We start from the raw sequence: 24,017 nt of genomic DNA on the forward strand, positions 1-24,017 counted from the left end.
TCTTCTCCTTTCCGGCGCGGCTTATATCACGCTCAATTGCACCTGTCAGTTGGCGCTGGGCGGGTTTTCCAACTCTGGAACAATTTAGACGTAATATCGCACACATGGCAGAGTTTACGCAGCGCAAATGAGACGAGGAATCAAATGCACTCGGCGAGTCGTCTCTGCTCTTCCGGGAAGGGCGGGCGAGAGGAAGACCGTGAGAAAGGCGAGACAATGAGATTCTCAGTGGGTGGCTCATCTTTCTTCATTTAGCAAATCCCCCAACTTTTTTTTGTACACGAGACCCGTTTAAATTTTTTCAAAACCACCCGCAGCACCTGATTGGCCCGCGGTCGGCGGCAACGTTGTGCAAACAGATTAGCGGGGAAACATGTCAACGTGCCGAGGCCCCGCCAGATGAATACGCGCGCTGTGCCGCGCACACACGTGGGATTGTGCGCTTGCGATGGGGCGGAGGGCATATGAATGACGAGCAGGTGGAGGAGGGAGGGGTCGAGAAGGTGCGCCGTCTTCGAATAAGGACGTGTCTATTAATACACGGATTTTAATAGCGAGTAAATGGCGTGGGCGCTCATATCCCGCGGCGTCTTTGCGGTTTGCGGCCTTCGGACAGGTAAGAAATCACAGAGTGCGAGTTATGTGCAAGAAAGCATGTTCAAAAGCGTTTTTGTGTGAGTAGAAATGACACGCAGCGGGCATTTTGTTAGCTACACCTGCGGATCGCCAGCACCGGGGCCCGCGAATTCCTCTTTTTTTATGAAGCGTCTTTTGTTGAATTCGACTTGATGTTCATTTGCGAGAGCCGGGTGGGTGGCTAGCCGTCGGTCTGTCGTCCACATGGAGTGGAATTTTACGGGGAGGCGTTTTAAGTCTGCTGCCAACCGCCCCTAAGAAAAATAGAAGCCCTGCTCAGGTCACGCTAGATTATACTGCCACTATAAAAATATGAAATTATGGAGACTAATCAAGTCTCAAAAATGGGGTTCTCGGTGCGGTTGGCCAAGACAGATGCCGCATTGAAGACGGCTGGGAGGTTCCGACGTCGGAAAACAAAATGGCTGCCCGATTCGCCAGCAGATCCTTTGACGGAGGTTACAAAAGAGTTCGAAAGTACCAATTGTGCTAAATGGCAGACAGATAATTGTCTGACTTGCCAGTTTTGCGGAATGCGGGCAAGATTCGAGGATTCCTGGTGCACAGCTGAGTAGACAGAGAGCAGCAGAACCGAGTTGAACTTGGCTACGTGAACATGTCTTGCTTCGTGATGCATATGTCAACTCACTGTGCCAGACCACCCGCGCTACGGTCCAGCCAGCGTCACATTATGAAGCCGTATTTTATCTTCTGACTCCTCCCTCCTTCAGTGTATGCGAATTTAGGCGTCGGGTTTCGCTCAATGTACGTTTGAGTAACAACATTTTCTTTGAGCGCAAGTCCATTTTTCTCAATGCCTTCTCCAAACCGAGCTGACAAATCGGACGACTCACTTATGTGGGAATCGCAGCGGTAATTGCCTTCCTTGCTCTCTCAAACACGCACACGAGTGTAGATTTATAGGCTGTTGAGAAGTGAGGTCCGACCAAAGTTTGAAGTTAAGTTTAAGATCAATGACGAAAATCTGACACATTTGCACTTTCGGTTTGTTATTGCTAGTGTTGGACTGACGGTTCAAAAGTTTGCTGGTCCCCACAGTGAGATGATTTCCATTTTCCTACATCTGGCAATCCATACGTCACATAGCTTCCCTTTTTTTTTACGGTTCAGGCCGTGTCCTCGCACTTGGCAAATGACGGGCAACTGTAAATGATGCTGTTTTTACACAAGCGACTATACACAGCCTAATAATAGTTTTAGCCGCATGCTGTGTTTGTGTGTGTCAGTATTTGGGAGTGTTCCGACACCCGTACTGCACGTCGTTGATTATATTTGAGTTCTGTTGCCAAGGCAGCAAGTTGTGTCAGATTCCTTGCAATAACTTCTGGGGGAAAAAAAAAAAAATGAAGCATTGGGAGTATTTTCCCTGAGCAAAAATCAGTTGCGCCATGAAGACAGACAAAATGCATTAGAGCAAAAATAATCTTACCCCTCAACCTGGCTGCTGTTTGCTTCCAAATGACCCAAACAAATTTGAAGCGTTGCCCCTGGAAACCGAGACAAGAGACAAAAAAAATGATGATTAGGAGGGGAAAGAATGAGAGGGGAGAAGATGGAAGAATTGGCGAGTGAAAAAAGGGAGGAAAAAACCCCCATAGCCAAGACATTTATGACTTCAGTGACATCAGCGCGATTTGAACTTAACTCAGTGGAGGGACTGAGGACAGCTCGATATATGGGCTGGAAAGCCGCTATCGCACTTTGCGAATCTAATGCTGATTAGCTGTCATGTTCTCATATTAGCAGAACCCTGGGGTGGGAAATTAAAGCACAAATGTACGGAAATTGGGGCTTCAATAAAAATCTAATTTAGAGACACCAGCGCTAGCCAGCAAGAGCAAGGCTATATTGTCTCAGTAATTAGCTTAAAGGGGAAGTCAAATAAAAAATGTCTTTTAGAATAATATGTTCCATGCTGCCTCACTGGTCCAAAAAAAGTATTACGACTAATGTTACGTTTGTGGAATATGAATAAAGCCTCAATTCTATCCGTCTAAGGGGACGGCCATTGCTAGCTAGCGAGCTAGCTATCCGTGAAAGCAAACAGTAATATAATAAAAGAATGGTAAGGGAAAATGGGATGAGATTTTGATTTGGGTGAAGAAATATTGAGTTTGTTTTTAAAACGCAGACGCCAGAGTAAGAAGCCAAAGTTTTCTTAGTGGGATAAAAACAACCCAAAAAGCGACGCTGGTCTCAAATGACCGTTTGTCTATTGCGAAGGCATATTTTGATGGATGTCTGTTCTGGTTCGCCTCCTCTGCCCACCCAAGAGGACAAGCCGCCAATGTGGCTCTTGTCCTTTAAAATAAAATCGAGTCCACTTTTTTCTTTTCTCCCTCGTGGATGAGAAACACAAATAAATTCGTTTTAATCAGCCATGAGCTCTTCGGGGGCTCATCTGGAAGGAATGTAATTGAAACTGAAGGTATCCTAATATTATTCATACGCAAATGCGTTCTCCGCAACATGGATACGCCCGAGGGCGATGGAGTGGCTCCGATGACGGCGTGGTTGTTCCAAGCGGCACGCACGAACTCCTTAATGTGCTTCACAAATCATGCGAGTTATTTCAGCAAATGACTACAATAACGAGAGGCCCTCGGCGCTCCCTTCCTGTCTGTCCTCTTTCCTCCCCGCGTTGGCTCCCGCTGCTCCCTGGAAGTGCCTGATGCGGGGAAAAGGTCCTCCTCAGAAAGGAGATCCAAACCGCAGGAACAGGAACGCCAAGTCTAACAGGGTCTGACAGCTCATCGCACTGAGAGGCGCTTATGTGCGTCTTTAAGGGCCGCCGCAGTCGGCCAACTTTCTGTTTGTGTTGGTTATGAAAAAAGTAAACATCCCTGGAGGAGCTCATTAACTCACTTCTCCTTTTTGGGGGGGGGGGGGGGGTTATTTGCTGGTTTTCCGACAACGCGCATGCAGGAATGCTTCCCTACTTACAAATGAAAAAACTAAAGTCTTACAGTTGTTCGTGCAGTCTGAATTTGATAGGAAAGGATAAGTGACTCCCCTCCTCTTCTATCTCATCCAGCTCCCTCATGGCCACAACCTCGGCAGTGTGATGAGAAACAGATGGGTGGCAGGCCGGTGAAAGTCAGAAACAAACGGGGGACAGGAAGAGGTATAAAACGGACATAAGTCAAAGGGGTGAGGAGATAAAGGCAAAGTCGGGGGGGGGGTCGGTCAGAATGGAAGTGAACGCGCAGCTGCTGTGAAATGAGCGTGGCAATTTATGTGCGCCCGTCCGCTGCACACTGACATCCCGATGGATGTTTTGGAAACAGCGAAAGGGTAAAACGAGAACCGTGAGTGGTTGCTGGTATAAAGCATCCCAAGGTCAACACGGATGCCAAAAACGTCGCGTGACACGGTAGCCGCTCGGCAGCTAACATTTGTACTGGCGCTTTGGACGGTCAGAGTTCCCCCCACTACGTTAGCTCGTCATTAGCGTCCCTGCTATATCACAGATTTTTAAGCAATTTTAATATAATAGGTTTTACAGTCCTATACAGTATAAGCAAGTCTGAATAAGACCAAGAAGAGGCAGATAATGTCCCTAAATAAACTTCACAGTTACATACGCCATTTCTATTAGCCTGTACATGATCTTTTATGTGACATGGTAGCATTAAGCTAGCTGTCTATTAATGCAAATTTTTCTCGTTGTGATTTTCCTTTCGGGGTGAATGGCCTTACCTACCGACTTATGTATAGCTTTGATATATGCTAAATTGTTAGAGATAAATGTTAAACCAACGATAAATGCTAAATTGTTATTGCTAAATGTTATACCTACCTAAACGCCAAATTCAGTTAGCCTAATAGATTTATTTTTTGGTTACGTATCTGCATTTGTTTTAAAACGGTAGATGGGCATTTATAATTCATTTCAAATGTTGAACATTAACGTGCTCGTCCACTCACTCTCACTCCACCTTGCCAGAGAGGGTGGAAAGCAAACAGCTCATTGTTGACTCATCCACCGTTTTGGAGTGTTGCCATGGCCACTTGGATGCAATGAACCAGGTGGGGGGGGGGGGTGTTGACGTGGAGAATAAAGACAAGTCGGGGTGAAAGGAAAGACATGATCAGAAGAAACAGAGGAGTGTTTTGTTTTGGTGGACTCGACATTCTCAATGGGCACGTCCACGACTTCAAGCGGTGCAAACGTATCCAACCTTTGGTCCAGCATGTGTTTGCATGCGTGTTGGCTCCTTTGTAATCTGGAGCGTGTGAGTCACCGTCACAGCCATCCCCTTTTACATTCTTTTGCAATAATCCCAAAGTGTGCGAGACATCTGTCAGTGTGTACTCACATGCACGCAGCGCCCGTGAAACCACGGCCGCTCACCCGGAACCCATCCGAGAGCACATCAACACTCCCACTGCGGTGCTTCTGTGATGTGGCTCCGTTTCGGCTCACCGATAATTTTGCTTGGATTAAGAAATACATAGCTAATTTCCTTTTTTTTCCCTTCCCCGAGCCCGTTTTTGTAATCCGGTTAAAAGTGTACAGAAGCTTGTTTACGTAGCAACGTCGCTGTCGATTCCAAATTTAACAGTTTGTTCGTACTTCCCGATTCGCACATAACTTGTCAGGGTCGGAGGGTTTCCATGGCATCGGTGTGGTCCCTCTGATGATTTGTGGCCTGTTTAAAGGCCGCGAAGGTGCGATGTGCTGACGGAGGGACCGCAAAACGCAGAGCGTGGCTGCCCAACTCTGCCCTTTGAGCCCCTGTGGGCTGCATGCGCTGGCACACACACCAACAGATGTCACGTACACACACGCATTCAAGACGTTCTCTGGCGCTGGCCGACTTGCCTGTTGTGGTTCAGGCCCAGTGTTTGCCTAAGAAGAGAGCTCGGGTGCGATCATGCGTTTGTTTCCTGGAAGGCTGCAGGGCTGCCATCTCTGGGTGGTGTGTTTTTTGTGAGGAGGAGGAATGTACCAAAGAGCTGGAACAAGGTAGAAGTTAAAACTTATTGCTCGCCGTCTGCCCAAATCTGTTTCATCTCTTTCCAAGGCGGCAGTCGTACCCGGCAGAGAACGTTCTAACCGTGTCAAACGTTTTTCCTGCCGAAAAAGAGATTCGACAGGAATCCGTTGGACTGCATAACGCTAGAATGACGTACGAGAGGAGCAGGGCCGGCGTGACTTGAGTCACCTGGCCCTTTTTGCAGGTGATTATGTGGCAAGCTCACGTTTCAGCCGCACCTCTGATGTGGACTTTATGAAGGACAAATCATTCTTTGGGGATGATTGCGTCCAAATCTGTAAGCTCAGGAAAAGCTGAGGGAGATAAGCGAGGGCGACGTCGGAATGTCTTAAACATGTGCCGACGTTTCTCATCTGGTTTGGATCGTATCGCACACATTGTTGGATTCATTGCGATCTTTTTTTTTTAAATGTGTGTGAAATGTGTTGGGATTAGCGGAGGCCACGATGTTCGTGATGGACTACAAGTTTTAAGAAGGCGATAAGGTTAGCGCGACCTGATCTAGGAAGGCTGCGTGAATTCCCCCATGAGGCCCACGGGTAGAACATTTGTAAGCTCCATTACGCATTTCATCTGTGACGTTTGCGTTATTCTCTTAATATTAACAAGCTAATGCTAACATTAGCATAGGCTTTCTGGGATATGGACATTCGATTTGTTTATTTATGTCCAGTTGCTTGGTAAGATCTTCTTTCCTATATACACTAAGAGAACTTTTGTCAGACCTCATAGACACTCACAAGATGTGTTTGAATCCCTCAACAGCCATTTTGAAGAGGCCTACCAGAAATCATTTGACACATCATAAAAACGTCAATCAGTGTGGCAGCTCTGCGTTCACGGGCTCTATCGGCCAGTTAAGGCTTCAAAAGTTTGATTTGCTAGTTTTTGTTCATGTGGTTCGAGGAAGGTTTGAGTCTGCTTGAGTCACATTAATGGATGTGCTTAAGTGAATAAGAAAAAAATAAAATCCAACAACACATAAGAAATAATGGAACAGAAAGAGCCCATAGACTGCACGCTAATATTTAAAGGATTGAAAAAAATGGTAATTTTAGAGAAGCGTCATTTTCTATTAAAGTGGCGGTTTTCTTTGGGCCAAGTATATTTGAGGGTTTCCACTGTTCTGGAATGAACTTGAAAGTAAAACAAAAACAAATGTGTTCCCGAGACAGAGAAAGCACTGGAGTTGACAAAAAGTTATTTAAAAGCGTAAATTTTGGCAACTTTGAAAGGACCTCATGAACAGCGTCGGCTCCAAATGCTGGACTCGGTCATCTTGTTTCTCGAGGGCCACCCAACCAGTTTCAAATTCCATCGCTTCGTATTAATAAGCGTCTGTTTAAATTGATTCGTTCCAAGTAAGACTTGTGCCACCTCACCAGATGTAGGACTCGGTATCAAAGGAAAACAAAGATTAGCAAGATTTCACTGTGAGATTTGCGCGTCTTCCTCCGACACGGACGGACGCCGTCCGTGTGAAGGAGCAGCTGTGAGCTGTTTCTGCCTTTCTCGAGTCATACTTTATTTTGTTCTGCGTTTTCTGAGAGGGGGGGGGGTGGAGGGAGCAGGAAAGCCGGGATGACTGGCGCAGCCGCGGCCCTGCCAAGTCAAACAGCGGGGTTTATTTGTGGACAAGTTTACAGAGAGCTGGGGCAACAGCCGAGCCGCCCCACCTCCCCCGCTCAGTCCTCTTATTAAGTGGAGAAAACAGAAGGAGCGCCAGGCCAAAGAGTGCCAACAGGGGTGACAAAAAAATCAAAAGCGCTCGCCCCCTGCCTCGGGAGACGGAAGGGGAATAAAACGAGGCTTTTCTGCGGAAGCTGCCAGCGGCGGCCCTCTGCCACTGGGATTGTCACCGTAGTAATCCCGGGATTTCCTCCTCTAAGACGGAGGGCCGAGTAGGCACAGCGGTAGGACGGAGGGAGGAAAAAAAAAAAAAGGAGAACTTTGACGCCGACGTTGGCACGGGAAAGGGCCGATGACTCAACGCGAGGCCGACGCCAGATGGGATGAGTTGAAAGCGCCGCTCACCTTCAAACACGCGAGTCCACATGCTACGAGGCGCCAAGGGGCTGGCTGTAAAAAGTCCTCTGGCGAGGATCCGACGTAGGGAGTTTAAATGGTGCCTCCAAAAAGCCCCTGACAGCTTACACGCATCTCCACCGAGAGTAGAAACCCGAGAACAACGGGATAAAAGCGGAGGAGATGACGGCGGGGCTATCATGGCCGACTGTCCGCGTGACTTTGATGGGTGACACCATCTTTTCCTTTGCTTAATGTATTCAAGGTGCTTCTCGGACCAAAACATCAGACAACGGCGAGCTTTGAAAGCCCCCTGCCACTACCGATTGTACACACAGACACGAAGACACAACAGCTCCGCTTTTTCTAGATACGCCTCTTAGTTGTGCGTTTAAATGAACGCCCTCAATAAAACGGATTAGCTTTAACGTGGAACCAGAAATGGAAAAACAAAGAATTGAGAAAAGATGTCTGCCTTTTCAGGTCAACTTGGCGGGGTAATAAATAAACACGTTTCAAATTAAATAAAAAATAAAAAAACAGTAAAGAATGAAATAAAAAAATAAAACAATTAAAAAAATGTAAGATTTAAAATAAACTAAATAAATAAATGGTAACAGGTTTGCAATTCAAATATACTAGAACTTGAATGTTCTTTATCCTCCTCCATAAAACTCACAAAGAACCTGTCTTTGCTGGGAACCTGGCACTGAGAAATTCCCTGGATGTTATTTCAACTCCTTTACCTAAACTCTGGCCCTGCAGGGTGCGGCAAACCCAAGCGACCCCCCCCCCCCCTCTCAGCCCCCAGAGGGACGCAGCGGTGCATGTCTTCAGGGTCACGGGTCCGGCGAAGCCTTTTCAAGCCGTGAAACACAAGCGGCTCTCTGGGGAGGCCAGAGCGGAGGAGGGGAACGCACCTCCCTGTTTTTCTTTATCGGCGCCCGATTAAATGACGGCGAGATAAAGAACTGGAAAGAAAAAAAACTCGCAAGGCTCTCGCATTGGCGTCACAGAATAAATCCCGTGATGATGATAACAATAACCGAGTGCGTCGATGTGATTTGGGGGATTTAAAAGCAAGCAGAGCGAATAACTAAGTGGAAGGCATGTTTGTTTTCTTGCACCTGATTTCTAATCGGCTGCATGCGTGCAAAAACCACCGAGCCAAACTCTCCGCCGCTCGCTAATCCGGCGAGATCATCACTTCCATCTGCTCAGCACATGCTCCGCTCTTCAAAAACAAGCCTTTCATCATATCGTAGCATCTAGCCCACATTTTACTGTCTCCTTTCTTTTGAATGGCCTTTCTTGAGGTTTCAAGGAAAGCAGACAATATGGACGCGTAAATGCACTAACAAGCTTTTGTCTTTTTTTTTCTCGTTTGACTTCATTTGCCGCCTGTCGAGTCTGCCACGTCCGCATGCGAGCTTGCTAACATTATTCGGAGACCGCCGCCAAATTTTAAATGCCTTCAAGGTCACTTGCTGTGAATGCATGTACATTTTAACACAACTAACACAAGTGATCCTTAGCTATTTGTTAACCAGAGCTCCACTCATGACTTTTTGTATTACAGGGGGAAAAACAAAATCTTCAGGGGCCAGTAGTTTTTTATTTGATAAAGAAAAAATATTTAGGAAATCAGGAGTTGGTTTGATAAAAGCCAGGCTGGGGGGGGTTAACTAAAGTCCAACATGACCTATTTCGCAACATCAGAAACACCAAGTTCCTCCTGTATAAACTCCGTCACCATGGTTACAGGCTCCAATTCCGTTCTATGCCTCTGAGAAAGACAATATTGATCTTGTACAGCGACAATTGCATCGACCAACACACTGAGCTTTCCGTCTCCCTGCACACTCGGCTTTGTCCAGAGAAGTGTCATAAAATATTGAGCAGGTGTAACCGACACTTCCTGACTCCACTCAAGAGTTGTTTCTTTTGGGGGGTGGATAGTGGAAGGTCATCCCGACCTATAAAATTAATTATAAACTGGGCTCACATTGAACAATTCAAAACAACTTGCAGTTTTATGCGCAATAAAAATGTAACCTGAAGAATGATACTGTTATTGTCCTTACCTCTACCAAAGAGGTTACATTTTCTGTTGCGGTTTGTGGTTTTGTTGACTAGCGAGATTACACAAAAAAACGGGATGACTCCAAATCGACTGTATGGTTTGGTGAGGGCACGATTTTGTCTCATTCCATTGCGCAGCTGTACCTAATGACGTGTCCGGTGGGTATTCCGCACGATTGTGAAAGCCACATGTAATTGTGTAAATTACGGCTCGGGGCTAAATCAGTCCAGCAGCTGTATCGGACCGTAGCTGCTATGCGAATCATCGACATTCTCGACGTTGACTTTCTTGGACGGCTCTCGCCAACTGAGATTTGAAGTTATGACGAGATGAGTCATTTGGCGTAATCACGTCACTTTAGGAGCAATGTAGAAGTGTGTGAAAGGGCTTCCCGTGGGCCTCCGGTTCTTGGAGGAGCGAGCTCGGCGGCCATCAACCGCCCCGGACCACATGTCGGATCGATCGCATGTGGCATAGCGCTGCAGGGGTCGGTGGGAGGGTTTTTGGTTTTGACCAATCGAGCAGAGTCAGCGGGCTGAACGCCGGCTGCAAGCAGTAAATTCTCTTTAAAGAGGGTTTACTTTTGCTATTAATGGCTGTTGTAGATTTACGGCGCCCCGGTGACAGAGAGAGAAAGGTTTCAAAGAACTCTTTCCAAACTTTCTCCACCCTGCAACAGAAACGCACTGGTGTGCATGTGTGGTGGGTTTTACCTGCAGTTGACCTCAAAGGAAAGTACCGAACAAATCGCTAACGACGTTAGGCTTGCAACATTAGCGCACGAGCCGCAATACTACTTTCCTATTGGCTAATTTTGCGATGTTTTTGACTTAGTAATACATCGATGACTTAAATTACAAAAGGAATAGTCGTCATGTTTTTATGTGCTTCTTCCCACAGGTGCTCTTCGCCTTGAACCAAACCCTGCTCCAGCATGAGGGCGTCCGAGCGGGCAGCCTGCAGGGCGCCTATACCACCGAGGACCTCATCACGCATTACAACTGCGGCGACCTAAGCTCCATCATCTTCAACCACGACAACTCGCAGGTCCGCTTGCTCTCACCGATGACCTCCACATTTCTTTTTCCCAACGCAATGGCCAATTGCAAAATTATTATTTTAAACACAAGCAGAAGCTAACCGCACACAAAAAGAACATGAGCCGTTTTTGTCCCCCCTGTGTACCCATAAGCATCTCAAATTCAAAATAAATGCAAAAGTCATGAGATTCCACGCCATCTGCGAAGCATCTTCATGTCAAAGTAAATTTTGCGGTCTTTCGTGGGGCTTTCTAAACTTGTATGGCTGTAAGCCTGACATCAAAACTAATAATAAAGAACTGGAGGGACGTGAATTTATGTCTTCATGACAATCGACAAAATAGCTTACAGCATTTTACAAGACAACAGCAACATGGAGCTTCTAAAACATGCAGCTCACACACAAAACGTCAACAAATCGCCACACACACACACACGAGAAAAGAAATCACTCCCAGACACATTAAAGCCAATACACAGTGTAACCTTAGCTTTACAAGTTATTCACACCAGAGACCCCCGAGAAAGTGTGAAAGTTGAAGCAAAGAAATCTCACTGGGCCCCCCTCGTGTCATTTTCGTGGCCCGTATTCATTCGTCTTTCTAACTCCGTCAGCCCCGGGGAGCTCGTCGCGGCGCTCGAGTAGCCCGCCGGCGGCCTCCTACCCTTTAAATCAGAGCAATTGGGCCGTAATGAAATGACATGTACTGGAATTTTCCAGCACATGCTAGAGCGATCAGACACCTGGAGCTCTAAACGTGCGTTTATCTGCACGGGATATGAAACGATTTGTAAACTAAAGATACTCAGTGAGTGCACCTTTCCAACGTTGGACTCTTTAACATCGCACATTTGTGTCGACAAAGCCACTCAAATATAACGTAAGCGCGAAGTCGACGAATGCCAGCGAGCGCTACTTGCTCACACGTGCTTCAATAAATCGCTTTGAGTGTCAAACCCAAACACATGAAACACATCTGCTCTCCCACCAGAAACTCAATAGCATTTCATTTGTCTTACCGAGGCATTGTGGGAACTCCACACTGTAATTCACCGCTCTTAAATAACATCATAAAATGTCATGTCGGGACGGGTGTCGACCGAGATCGGCGATGTTCAACACCCGAAACTCGCTGACCCTTTGCGTCCGACGCAATTGTTGCTAGCGCTAACGTCGCTACGCGTCTCATTAACTCAAATGTGACAGTTGATGACCTCTCCGAATACCTTCGCAATAAAATAGCCTTTCTTTTTTCTCCTCACGCAGTTGCCGCACTTCATCAACAGCTCCCTGCCGGCTCACGAACGCACCACGGCGCAGCAGATCGACAGCTACTTTCGCCAAGAGCTCATCTACAAGCGTAACGAGCGCATGGCCCGTCGCGTGTCCGCCCTGCTGCAGAGGAACCCCAACCAGACCTACTTTTTCGCCTTTGGCGCAGGTGAGAGGGTGCATACCACATAAATGCTAGTCATTAGCCCATCTATGGCGTTTCCCATGATGTGTTAGCATTACGCTAGCAGACTTATTCTAGCTTTATCTAGTTAGGCCCTAATAAACAGGTCTTATCTCAAATTATAACACTTGCTGTCTTATTTCTTTTTCATGTTGGCTCGTCCTCTGCGTTTGCGTCTGTAACTACTCATGAAGTTTTATCATCCACTCGATGCCATGAAAGTACCAAACGACAATGTGGGTGCATATTGGCCAGAGGAGCGGAGTGGAAGTTGTGAACTGCCGTCTGTTCTTACTTAAGTGACTTTATTGCATGAACCAAAACAACTTTGGGGCTTAGAAGGGGAATTAAAAGAAGTGTCGTAACAATTGAGGGCTTAACCAGACATGCTTAGCAACATCAACCAGCCAGGGTAGACTAAGGTTATTTCGTTTTTATGGTCACCCTGGGGATCTCGTCGGTTCCAACATTGTAGGAGCAGTTTTGGGGAGGGCCTGCACCGCACATGGCAAGATCCATAAAGGTGAGCCTGGTGGACTTTGACTAGGTCAGGTGTCCCAATACTTTTGCCTGAGTGTGAGAAGGCCGACTGGAATGAGTCCATACAGGCAGCACTTGGGTCAAAACCTTCTAAATTTACAGCTGTTGTGATCCCGTCCAGGAGTTTTTGCACCGAGTGATTAAACTATACGACGTGTGCATAAAGTGGTTCAGCCTGGAAATCCAACTTGGACCTGCTTCAGTCTGCACACCTACACCTTCCTGACTGTGCAAATTGGACCTTTTCTCTCCTGAACACATCTGCCTACATCCTTCACCGGAACGCTTAAGCGGATCCTCACCTGTTTTCTGGGTTTGGTCGCTCGATGTCCGTAAGACGACACTGCGGGCATTGTGATGTCGATATCAGTGGACAGCAGGTGTCAACAAAATGTCCGCCTCCTGAAATGGAAAAACATTTCTGGTTAATTCTCATTCCACAAATGTCAATATTAATAAATCGGACTTGTTTATTATGAACACTTGGCGGTACTTGGCATGTATGAAAACATTTTGATTCCTTTGTGTCTCTTGAGGCTGCAGTTGGTACTACATAATGTTGTTTTCCTCTTTGATTTATTGTCATTTAAAGAAAAAAAAAAAAGATGCGTAGGCGGTGGTTACTCAGCTCGGGCGGCAACAATTTCAGTTTCCTGCCAAGCTCTCAAACATGATTTGTGTTGCTGATTTTTATGTTTTGCAAGTGACTAGGCCATAATATTTGAGAGACTTGTCCCTTTGTGTCGTCAACCAACACTAAAATGGTTGGTACTTTACATTTTGCCATTACACAGGTGCAGGTCACCTGGATCGTAGCCGAAACCGAGAAAACCGCGCGGCATTGAACGCATCAGTCGGAACGAGACAAAAACAAACAAGCTTTCGTCTTTTCGTATACACGATCGCAAGTTGTATTTAAAAGTTGCATCTTGCTCTTTGTGGTGTGCAGCAAGTTTGCCAGCTCTCGGGCTGCCGCCTTATTGAAAACATCCCGTGGAATTTCCTGACAGCCGAGACGCCGCTTCACACACTGGTGCGCGTAAGCCGACGAGGCGCGTCATGTGCGTTTTGCCAAGAAGAGTTGGCGCTCTCCAAAATACACATGTAGGTTTGTTTGTTTGAGCCACTTTCATTTCCTTTCCCAAGAGCTGATTCTGGCGCCAAGACTCTGCCATGCGGGCTTTTAGGGACTATAGTGAGGGCAAAAAGAGGTCGGGCGTGCTATGAGAAACAAAAAATAACTTTAATGGGGGTCATAATTTGAATTCTTGTAGCAATATAACCCAAAATAGTGAGTTTGTATTAGTAAATGCAATGCTGAAAATACATATCATTTTGATTTTAGGGTGGGCTTTTTTCTTCTTCAAATAAAAAAAAGAATTTAGGTGGCGGAGCTAATGGCAGTTTAATTTTTTTTGGTGGGAAATACTGGTTTTTACACAAATGTCAAGCTTCCTGCCAAAATGTCCCCCGATTTTGCTCCCATGCAGGCACGCACGTCACTTGTCTGGTCTTTGTCGTGCTTTAGCCGAGCGTGTTTGCTTTTCTCAGCCTCTTTCAACGTCTGTCTGCTCCACTACGAGTTCATCGCCGATTTGGCTCTTAGGCTATGTCTACATTGATGGGGCTAAAGAAATGCTGAAATAAAATGAAATAAAACACTCCAGGGCCAAAATCAATATCTATTACAAAAAAAGATCTGCTGACACTTGAATAAATATTCGGCCCACCGAAAGTTTGTAGTAACAGGTGGTGCTATACAAACTGACCTTAAAGCTTTTGTATACAACAATAGGTGATTTTTTTATTTTATTTAGCCTGAGAATAAAACATTTCATTAATTCTGACTAATGCAAACTAAAACATCTTAGCAAAAGAAAAACACTCATCCCTAATTTGACATGACATCAGCGTTACCATGTTTTCCTGTCTCTTTGTCACCGTTGCAAAACTGATGACATCACCGACTTGTCCGTACTTCACTAAGCGTTGTATAATCCCGGACACACCTTTTAATAGCCTCCCTCAAGGAGTGTTATTATTTCTGAGCTTCTTCTTGTAACTTCTATCTGAGCAAGATAATAGTTTGGTTTTCCAGCAGTGTCACAATTTGAAGACAATTCACTCGTCCCAAATGCTTCCCCTCCCTTTGGCCACCGTTCAAAACCAACAAGCGGAATTTGTGGTTTTAATCTTGTCATCGCTTTCATGGTTATTAGCAGTCGAGTATCTCATTCTCAAAAGATTTCACAATTATTACAATCAGGGGGTCGGAAGGAGCAACGAGCATTGTATGACACAACTTTTGCGTTTAAAAATTGGTTTTCAACCATACAGTTAATTACGCTGGCCTCAATTCAAACAGAAGAAAATAATGACAAAATACAGACATGAAATCAATGTTCATGGCCGGGTTGTACGCACACGTGCACATATACCTATACAAACACAAACACGTTGATACAAAACTGTCGTTTAAAAAGCAGTCGAGGCTTTAATGAAGGAAAATCGTGTGTGTGTGTGCGCTAGTCAAACAGCTGCTCCTCATACACTTCTCGTCCCAGCAGGGAAATATTGTGGCTGAAAAAGAAAGCAAACAAAAAGCAAACAACGGGGGCGCGTTTTGTTTTCCTTCAATCCCGGAGCTAAATGTTATCAGCTTTCCTCTAGTGGGAGATGATTACATTCTCCAGCAGCAACAAAATGGAGTATATCAAGAAGACATTTTTTCCCCCCTAATCTAAATGCTTCCCAGGTGTCTTCATGAAAGATTTGAAAATACACAGAGGACGAGGAATTAAAGCGTAGTTTGATCTCGGGCAAATGCGAAATTTGGCTGGGGTCGGTGGGCCAAGACATTCTGTTCATTCATGCTAATCTGTGCTAACTTTGTAGCTTCTATTAATTTTTACCAAAGTGCATATAATGGCTTATTTACACACATTTTCAAAAATAGGGTGATTTGATACGTGAGCAGGCACACACGCATATCTCATGGCGTTTTTTTTTTTTATTGCCCATAAAAGTAGTGATTTGGTCCTCCTTCAGGATTTGTCCTCCTTAAATCCCACTGAACCACGCGGGCCTCTCGCGTAGTTACTCATCGAACCTTTATAGAGCTCTGCAAGTGAGCAGAACATAAAGCAGAACTCGAATGTGAGCGGCCGTCACTCAGAAGGTCCCTTAGCATCGGTGCAACAGAGACAGTCAGACACAGACGTGCTGCTGCATTCGTAGGAAGTGAAGTCATTATGGAGATGAGGAATGAGCGTGGGGGCTGAAGAGAAGCCATCCGGACTCTCCTAGCTGGACCCAAAGGTGGAATGCACCATTTGAACCCAGCGTGAAAGTAAAAGTGATTTATAAAGGTGCTCAAAGTGTAAGCGTAGATGCACAGCAAGGTGCGCCGCCGACGGCCTCTTTGAAAATCTTTGAGGCGCACGTGAAAAAGAGCTCTACATCAGCGGGCGACACGGAGAGGGGGGGGGGAAATTTCATATATGGAAGAAGCAAGCGATGCAGATGCTTGCGTTTGAGGTCAGCGACTGTTTTTTCACTCACCCCGCATTTCAGATGAATTGAAACATTCTGAGAGGCTTTTTGGGATCATTGTGTTCTGCTGCCTGATTAAAAACATGCCTCCAGGGATATGTGGGGACCTTGTGGGGAGTCTACGGAAAAGAAGTAGACGCACACACAGATGTACACACACTGACCACAACGTTACACGAGCGCAAGAGTTGTATTTCAAAATGAGGCCTTTCGGTTGGAGACCGTTAACCCTTCAAAAGTCCTTTCGATACAATATATCAAATAAATACTAGTAATATATTTGCCTGGCAGAAAACAGTCAAATCATCCGCGGAATTTAACTTCACCTTTACACAATGATGTCATATGTCCACCAGGAATTGAATGATTATGAAATGTCACGTCCAATTTCAATACGATCCTATTTAAAGTTAAAACAACTTTCTGGCCTGTGCCAAATAGACTCCCGGCAAGAAAGATCCCATCAGATCTCGCCTCCACTCCCTCCCCAAGCAGCCGATTGCAATCCACTTACAATTTTGTTCTGCCAAGAGCAACACTTTTGCCTTTTTGGTGGGGAACAGCGTCATGATAAATATGGCGCAAGGGAGGAAGAGCAGACTAAATGCAAGAGTGAAGCTTTTATTTTTAAGGAGACACTTGAATTACCAAGCTAAAAAGTCGCAGTTTTAAAAAGAAAAGGGGTATACTAATTTTGAGTCCTTCAAACATGATTATAAAGTCGCAACTTAAGCATTTGTTTTTTCCAGTGTGACCCCAAAACAATTCTGTGTGACAAATATCTTTCATAACTCAGTCTCGTCCTGACTCGGACTATTTCCAGGTCACTTCCTGGGGAACCACAGCGTGCTGGACATCCTCCGACGAGACGGCTATGTGATCGATCACGTGACCCCTGATGACCAGCAGCCCGTGACGCTGTAAGTAAATGCCCAATTTGGTTCTGATGGTAACTGAACGTGGAAACGCCTGCTGGTGTCTTTCAACATACCAACACTCCGACACTGTCCAAACTGAGATTTCAAAACTAAACAAAGTCTTTCTGCTAGCCGATTAATTCCCTCCCTCCCCTCCGCTGGAGCTCAGTGGCGTGCTGCCAGCCTCGCTCATCTGTGCTCGGCAGCCGCTGGTACCGTGATCCCAACTGGTACCGTGATCCAAACAAACGGGTGCGCACACATGCAAGAGAAGAGTTGTGCCAGGGACCAAATTCCGAGCGTAAACAGAACTCCGGGCCGGCATGACGAGGAAACGGGACGATGGTGTTTACGAGCGTCGTTCTCGTGGACGGTGAGGGATGCTCTGACTGACAGGCTGAGCAGAGCCGCGCCGCATCGCAGGCCGGGTGGAAGCCAGACCACAAACCTGGAGCTATCATCACCCCGACCGAGCCATCAAAAATGCCGCATGGAGGCTTTTTAGAGGTCGTAAAAGTAGAAAACCAGCTTGTTGAATACATTACAACTTTATGAATGAGACAGAAGGGCTGCGGGAAATCCCAATATGAGCATCACGTAAGATCCAGTGGCTTTTCAGACAATAGAAACACAGCGTGAGCAGCAGATAATTTTGCACTTGTTCTTGTCTTAGCCTGCGTGCTATTAAGTGAAGCTTCACGTGTAGATTATATTGACGGATGTTAACAAGCGGGGAGAAAATATGAGTCATGGAAGATGATTGAATTGTGGGTGGTCCAATTTTAGACACATTCACTTTTGATGAGCGAGAATAAAGCCAAATGACTTCCAACTTCCTGCGATTTAGAGGAACCTTTAAAAGTTTGAACGGAACCTCTTCCAAGATGCTGGTTGATTGTTAACAACTTTTTCCCAAAGGAAATAATGGAAATAATTAAGTTGAATAAACATCAAAAAGCAGACTGTTTTCAATCAGTAACTCCCAAACACAGTGTCGTTAAATGGTAGATTGCTGTTATTTTAATTTTTTTTCTACACTGTTGCAGTTATTTTTTTTTCCCCTCTTGGAATCCATGCTCATGAGATACATCTTTACTTCAACAGTCAACCAGATAGCGAGCCAACCGGCGGCACGAGCGCGGCTCCTCCCACCATTTGGCCGACCGGTTCGGGCGAGACTGAGCTAGAGGAGCCCAGTAACATGCCTGGCATGGACGAGGAGGAGGAGGGGGAGGAAGGGCTGCCTCACATGCTGCAGCCAGACAGCCTGAGCCAGCTGGAGGAGTTCGGACGGCACAAGCGTCCTCGAAAAACTCATCGCGGCCACGGGAGGCCTCGTCTTTTCAGTGACCTCTGGGTTCGCTTTGGTGATGGGTGAGGGAATTTTTCTATTTTACCTAATTAAAAAAAAAGTAAAATAATTGCCTTTTTCTTGGAATTATGTCGTGTTTATATTGAGTGTAATTGCCCTTTTAACCACTAGATGGCGGCACACATTTAGTTTGAGAATTAGTATAATAGTAGTTTATTCTTTTTCAATTTCTCTGTTACCCATTATTCTTTGGTCGCTCTCACAATATATTGAATGAGTTTAAATGTGTTTGTGTCATTTTAAAAATGTCAAAGAATTGCTATAAAGACATGCCTATACAAACAGTAAAGTATTTAAAAGGTGTATTAGGTTTTCCACTAGATGGCAGAAGATATGGTTAGGTTTTGATATTTACCAATGTTTTGGCGTCATCTTGTGGCATCTGTGGGCATTACAGAAATAGTTGGATTTCTTTTTCTTCTGCAGAGAAAAACTGAGCAAACTGTAAACTACAAGTAGCCACTGTACAGTAAACACAACTACGCCTTTTCCTTTCCTGTCCTGCAGCACCACACCCCCCCCAAACGTGAGGATCATCAACGGTTACGCGACAGCCCCCCTGAGCCCTCCGGACGAGCACGTCACAAGTCAGCCTTTCTCCACGCCGCCCAGCCTCGCTTCAGCCCAGCCGCCTTTGTCGATCCACCGCAAACAGTCACTATGGAGCGCTTTAGCCTGGCTGCTATCTTACGCACTGCTCATCTCCTGACCGTCGAGGAGATCGGTTCGAGGGCTGGAATTTGCCATCGAAAGAATGACAAATGTGAACACCGGAAAGGCAGGAATGTTTGCAGTGATGCTGCCAAGCTCTTCAAAAAGCTGCCAGTGGGTCACACAGTCAAAGAAAGTGGAACATAACGGTCCAAAGGCCTTCACACCACCAGGAGTTGTTGAGGTTGTGACCATTACATCAGTCGGACTCAAACTGGAGTCCGTGATGCCAATAAAAAGTTCATCCCTACTTTAGTTGTGGGTCAATTAAACGTTCTGATATGACTGTGACATACTATGAAAGGAATTTGAAACCACTACATTAGGAGTCAAAAAGAATATAGTGGTGCCTTGATGCTAACCTGTATAATTGCCTTATTAGGATTAGGAGGTGTTCCTTGAGAAAATGTCTCTCTTATAAAGGAGTCTCAAAATCAAAAACTTTGAGAACACGTGCATTAAAAAATGTTAAATAGTCATCTTTGATTAACATGGATATCGAATACAGATCCTAATAACTCTGGGAGGTAATAAGGCCAAATAGTGCTGTGGTGGGGGGAGCACTCCGACTTTTTGTGTGTAAATTGTGTATTTTGTCCATATTGTATATTTATTATTGCTGAAAGAAAGAGTATATTTTCTTGCTTTTTAAAAATGTGCTTAGGAAATAAAGTATCTTTGAAAGCTGATCATTGACCCTGAGTTTTCGTTTGATTGGATGGTAACGAAAACAAAGAATCGGTAATCGATACGTACAGTCAAGTGAGTACAAAAAAGGACGAGGGAATGAGGCTGTACCTTTAAATTTTGCCACTAAGGGACGCTATTACCACACAATCATTTCAGCTCCTTAAAAAGGACCAGATTTGAAAAATTGCTGTCGTTTTATGGCGCCACCACATCGATCGATTGAAGGCTGTGGAATTATCTTAGAAAAGGTTTAAGAATTATTTGTCAAGACAGTAACAGCGTTCTATTTGTGTTAAAATTCTGCCTGGATTTGTTTCCTTTATTACTGCGTTAGTTAGGGTTCGACAGCCATTGAGCAGTAATATTTATTATTGTGGTTGCATTTAGTTACATATTTCGCGCCTCTCGTGTAACATAACAACAATAAAATATTAGAAACAATTCCCGATACTGTGCAACTGTAACCACAATCCGCAGCCTCAATCAAATGATCAGCTTTTTATTTAATGGGGCTCATAAAATTTTGCCTGCTGTTAAAATACACAAATGTTTGTTTAGTTTGTGTCCTACTGTGGATAGGACTCAAAGAAATCATGTTTTGTTTGTACGGTATCTCAAGATTATCGTGAATTCAACAGGCTGACCTCAAATGGAGCATTTTCCATTGGACTGGAAATAACCTTTCTTAATGTTGATTTAATAAGCAGAGAAGGAGGGGAAAATAATTGAATTAATCTGCACCTTGAATGATGCAGGGAGGAAGAGCAAGGCTGATTTTTTTTTCCCCTCGAATAAACAGCCTTTCCGCCCCTTAAGCCGAGACAGGACAATATTTGCCTTTGCTACAATACCATTTTCCCTGAGCTTTGGAGCTGTTGTTTGAGCGGCTGGAGGCCTTGACAGGCTGCTCTCGAGCTTTGACCCTCACTCTGCTGGGGACGCGCCGCCTGCTGCATATAAATAAAAGATTACAGTGGAAAAATCAATTTCTGGGCAAACTCATTAAAAATGCCCCTCACCTTAAATGATTCTCATTTCCTTCCATTCAACCTGTTCCAGCAGCCCCCCTCCCTCCACACATGCCACTCCCACCCCGTCTTCTTCATCCGCCCTGCCTGCTGGTAATTACTTGCACAAGTCGTTTGTCGCCCTTTGATTTGCAGCGTTTCACAAATGAAGGTTAAGTTTGTTTAACCGTGCTGGATTTGCCAGTCATGTTAAAGCATATAATGTGGCAGGCCCTGGCTTTTTCTTCACACCTCCCTACTCTGTTGCATCTGGGAGGGGGACGAGGGGAGGGGGGGGGATGCAGGTCCAAGGTGAAGCCGTTTTTGGAAGGAGCTGCTGAGCCATTGATTTCAATGAGTAGAGGACGAGCAAATTTGCTATGCTCAACTGATTCAACCTTGGAGGATTACGTATTCAAAGCTTTCGACAAAGTTATCACGTTTTTTTTTGTTGTTTTTTTTTGTTTACAAAGATTAATTAATAAATTAATTTGCAATAATATCAACAATATTAAATGTATTATACATACATTTATTTATTCACTAAATTGAAGCATGACTTAATATGAAAGACACTTTTACTAAACTTCCACTAGGACAACCACAGGAAAAAAAAAAATAGGATTAGTGAATAGTGAGCCGTGAATAAGCAGGGGATTAGTGTGCATACAAAATAATTACCTAACCATAATGCTAGTCTTTGCCATCAAAACACAATAGCTCCGCTTTGTCCATAGACAATGTTGATCGATCCCTCCCCAAAAAACATGTCATCCAAGTCAAGGTAAACCTCCATCGATCCAAACGAGGCCATTAAGAGCACTGATCTCTGGAATAACACAAAAGAGCCAAACAAGAAACGACCTCCAACGTTTGCAACCGTCTCCTCTTGTTGTTGTTGTCAACAGCTTTCTTTTTTAATGTGTAACGTAATTAGGAGCTAAGCAAAGGCGCCACATTCTGAGTATTACTGCTCGCTTCTCCGAAAGAGCTTTTGGTTCTCGGTTTTCAGCCAAGCCAACGGCAGCTGTAAAAAGCTTTTCGGGACAACAAAAGCGCGCCGGGATGCTCTCTCTCTCAACATTAGTTTAGTCCATTTTCACAACCCCCTTGAAGACGTGCGGCTCGGAGTAATTGTGTTGAGCCCGCTGGCCTTGGAGCGTCGTAACGGCGGTTCAGGTGCGCGTGTCAAAAGGCATTGAAATACACTGGCAAAGAACAGCTTCACTTTTTCGCCTGATGGGCTAAATTGAAAAAGTACCATCAACTATACAGTGCAGAAATAAGAGACAATTTATTACAGCAAACGGGAACGAAAAAGCCATCTGTCAAAAATGTGTGTCTTGGCTGTACGCTTCAATACAATCATTTACAGCATGTTGGGAGGCGACGTTGTAATAAATAATCAGCTTTTAAGTAACTGTGAAATGTACTTCAATTAGGTGTTATTCTTTCTAAATGTTAATGCTAAGCTACTTGTTTTGTCTGTTTGAAACAGAAATTGCCTTGTGTATGAAATGTGCAATATAAATAAAGTTGCCTTGCCTAAACATTTAACAAAATTCTTTAAAGGATGGCAAACTTCACAAAATTCTCCCAAACGAGTGTGGCTTTATATCGGGCACTACCTTCTGTAACTCGTCTGCTAGCGAGCTAGCGTGTGCATTAAAGGCTGGTACTGCGAATGTTGCGTTTCACAGTTTTCTCGCCGTGATATACTTCTTTATTATTCGGCGCAAGGGGGGCACTTCACATGCGGAATGGGTTCTCTTTGATATCGACAGCAGCTTGAGGCAGAGAGTGCACTCAACACACGAATATATTCTGGGGGAAAACAGATAGTTGCGTATTCCCCACCCCACCGGCAGCGCTCGGCGTGCATCGGCGACAAACAGAGCGCTTTGATGCCACGGCGGTGACACTCCACACGCTAATGAAATATGCTAATTACTGCCACATGAGAGCCCTCCCGCACGCAACTGGACAAAAAGGTATTAAAAGAAACAACAAATATGACTTAGCCTCTGTGATTATTACACCTTAAAAAAAACATTTTATGCTGGTCACCTGATACAAAGCAGTGGGGCATTTGTTGACCCCGGAATATGCCATGGGGGGGGCAAAGGTCCTCTGATGAGGAACCCCATTGTTCCTTTTTATTGAAAAGACAAGATGTTTCTGAGCTAACTTGGTCTGAAAAGATTCATATAATGTTGTCTTGCATTTGGATATAAAAGAAGCGAGTGACAAATGACATTTATCTGTCTGCAGTTTATTTTAGAAACCTACAAAGAGATGAAAACGGACGATTAATGTGGCCTGCCGCCAATTTTAGTTCAGAAAATAAAAGACTACTATTGGTGTTCTTTCCGCATTAGAAAGATGAGGAATTCAAGGCAGAAATTATACTGTACTGACTTTCCCTAAAATGCAGGACAAGAATGGGAAGTGGCCAAGTAAAAAAAATAAAAATAAAATGGTTGCGACCAAGCTGTGTAAAGTCATCCTAAAATAAATTCCTGGCTTTGCTAAAAAAAAAATTTAGTGCAAAATTAGAATTAGAGAATTAAATATGGAAGTTTATCTGTGCCATCGGATTTTGAATTCGAATTTGTAGCACTGAATTTTTTTACATCCAATTTTTAACACTGAATTCTTTTTTGCATCTAAATCAGACTTTGAATTTTAAAAGCCATCGAATTTCTAGCACTGAATTTTTTTTTCCTAAGACATTTTTTTCAATGTCTCAAAAAATTCAGTGTCAAAAAATTCAATGTCTTAAAAAATTCAGTGTAAAAAAATTCGACATCTCAAAAAATTCAATGTAAAAAAATCCAATGTCTAAAAAAATTCAGTGTAAAAAAATTCGATGTCTCCAAAAATTCAGTGTAAAAATATTCAGCGCGGACATCCGGGGTAACCAAGGGAGAAGTAATCGATCCCTGTATCAAATCATCCAACGTTCA

General features: G+C 44.6%; 1 protein-coding gene across 1 annotated transcript in view; it reads left to right on the top strand.

Moving 5' to 3' along the window:
• Positions 1 to 20,043, top strand: part of trabd2b (TraB domain containing 2B) — a 28,090-nt gene extending 8,047 nt beyond the window's left edge. The window contains exons 3-7 of the mRNA XM_061298271.1: positions 10,666 to 10,812; positions 12,073 to 12,247; positions 17,178 to 17,274; positions 18,376 to 18,645; positions 19,151 to 20,043. Coding sequence (XP_061154255.1) covers positions 10,666 to 10,812; positions 12,073 to 12,247; positions 17,178 to 17,274; positions 18,376 to 18,645; positions 19,151 to 19,352 — 891 coding nt within the window. The 3' untranslated portion in view covers positions 19,353 to 20,043. The remainder of the gene's footprint in view (positions 1 to 10,665; positions 10,813 to 12,072; positions 12,248 to 17,177; positions 17,275 to 18,375; positions 18,646 to 19,150) is intronic.
• Positions 20,044 to 24,017: the final 3,974 nt, after the last annotated feature.

This window comes from Syngnathus typhle, linkage group LG14 (genome assembly GCF_033458585.1).
Source record: "Syngnathus typhle isolate RoL2023-S1 ecotype Sweden linkage group LG14, RoL_Styp_1.0, whole genome shotgun sequence".
Lineage (NCBI taxonomy): Eukaryota > Metazoa > Chordata > Actinopteri > Syngnathiformes > Syngnathidae > Syngnathus > Syngnathus typhle.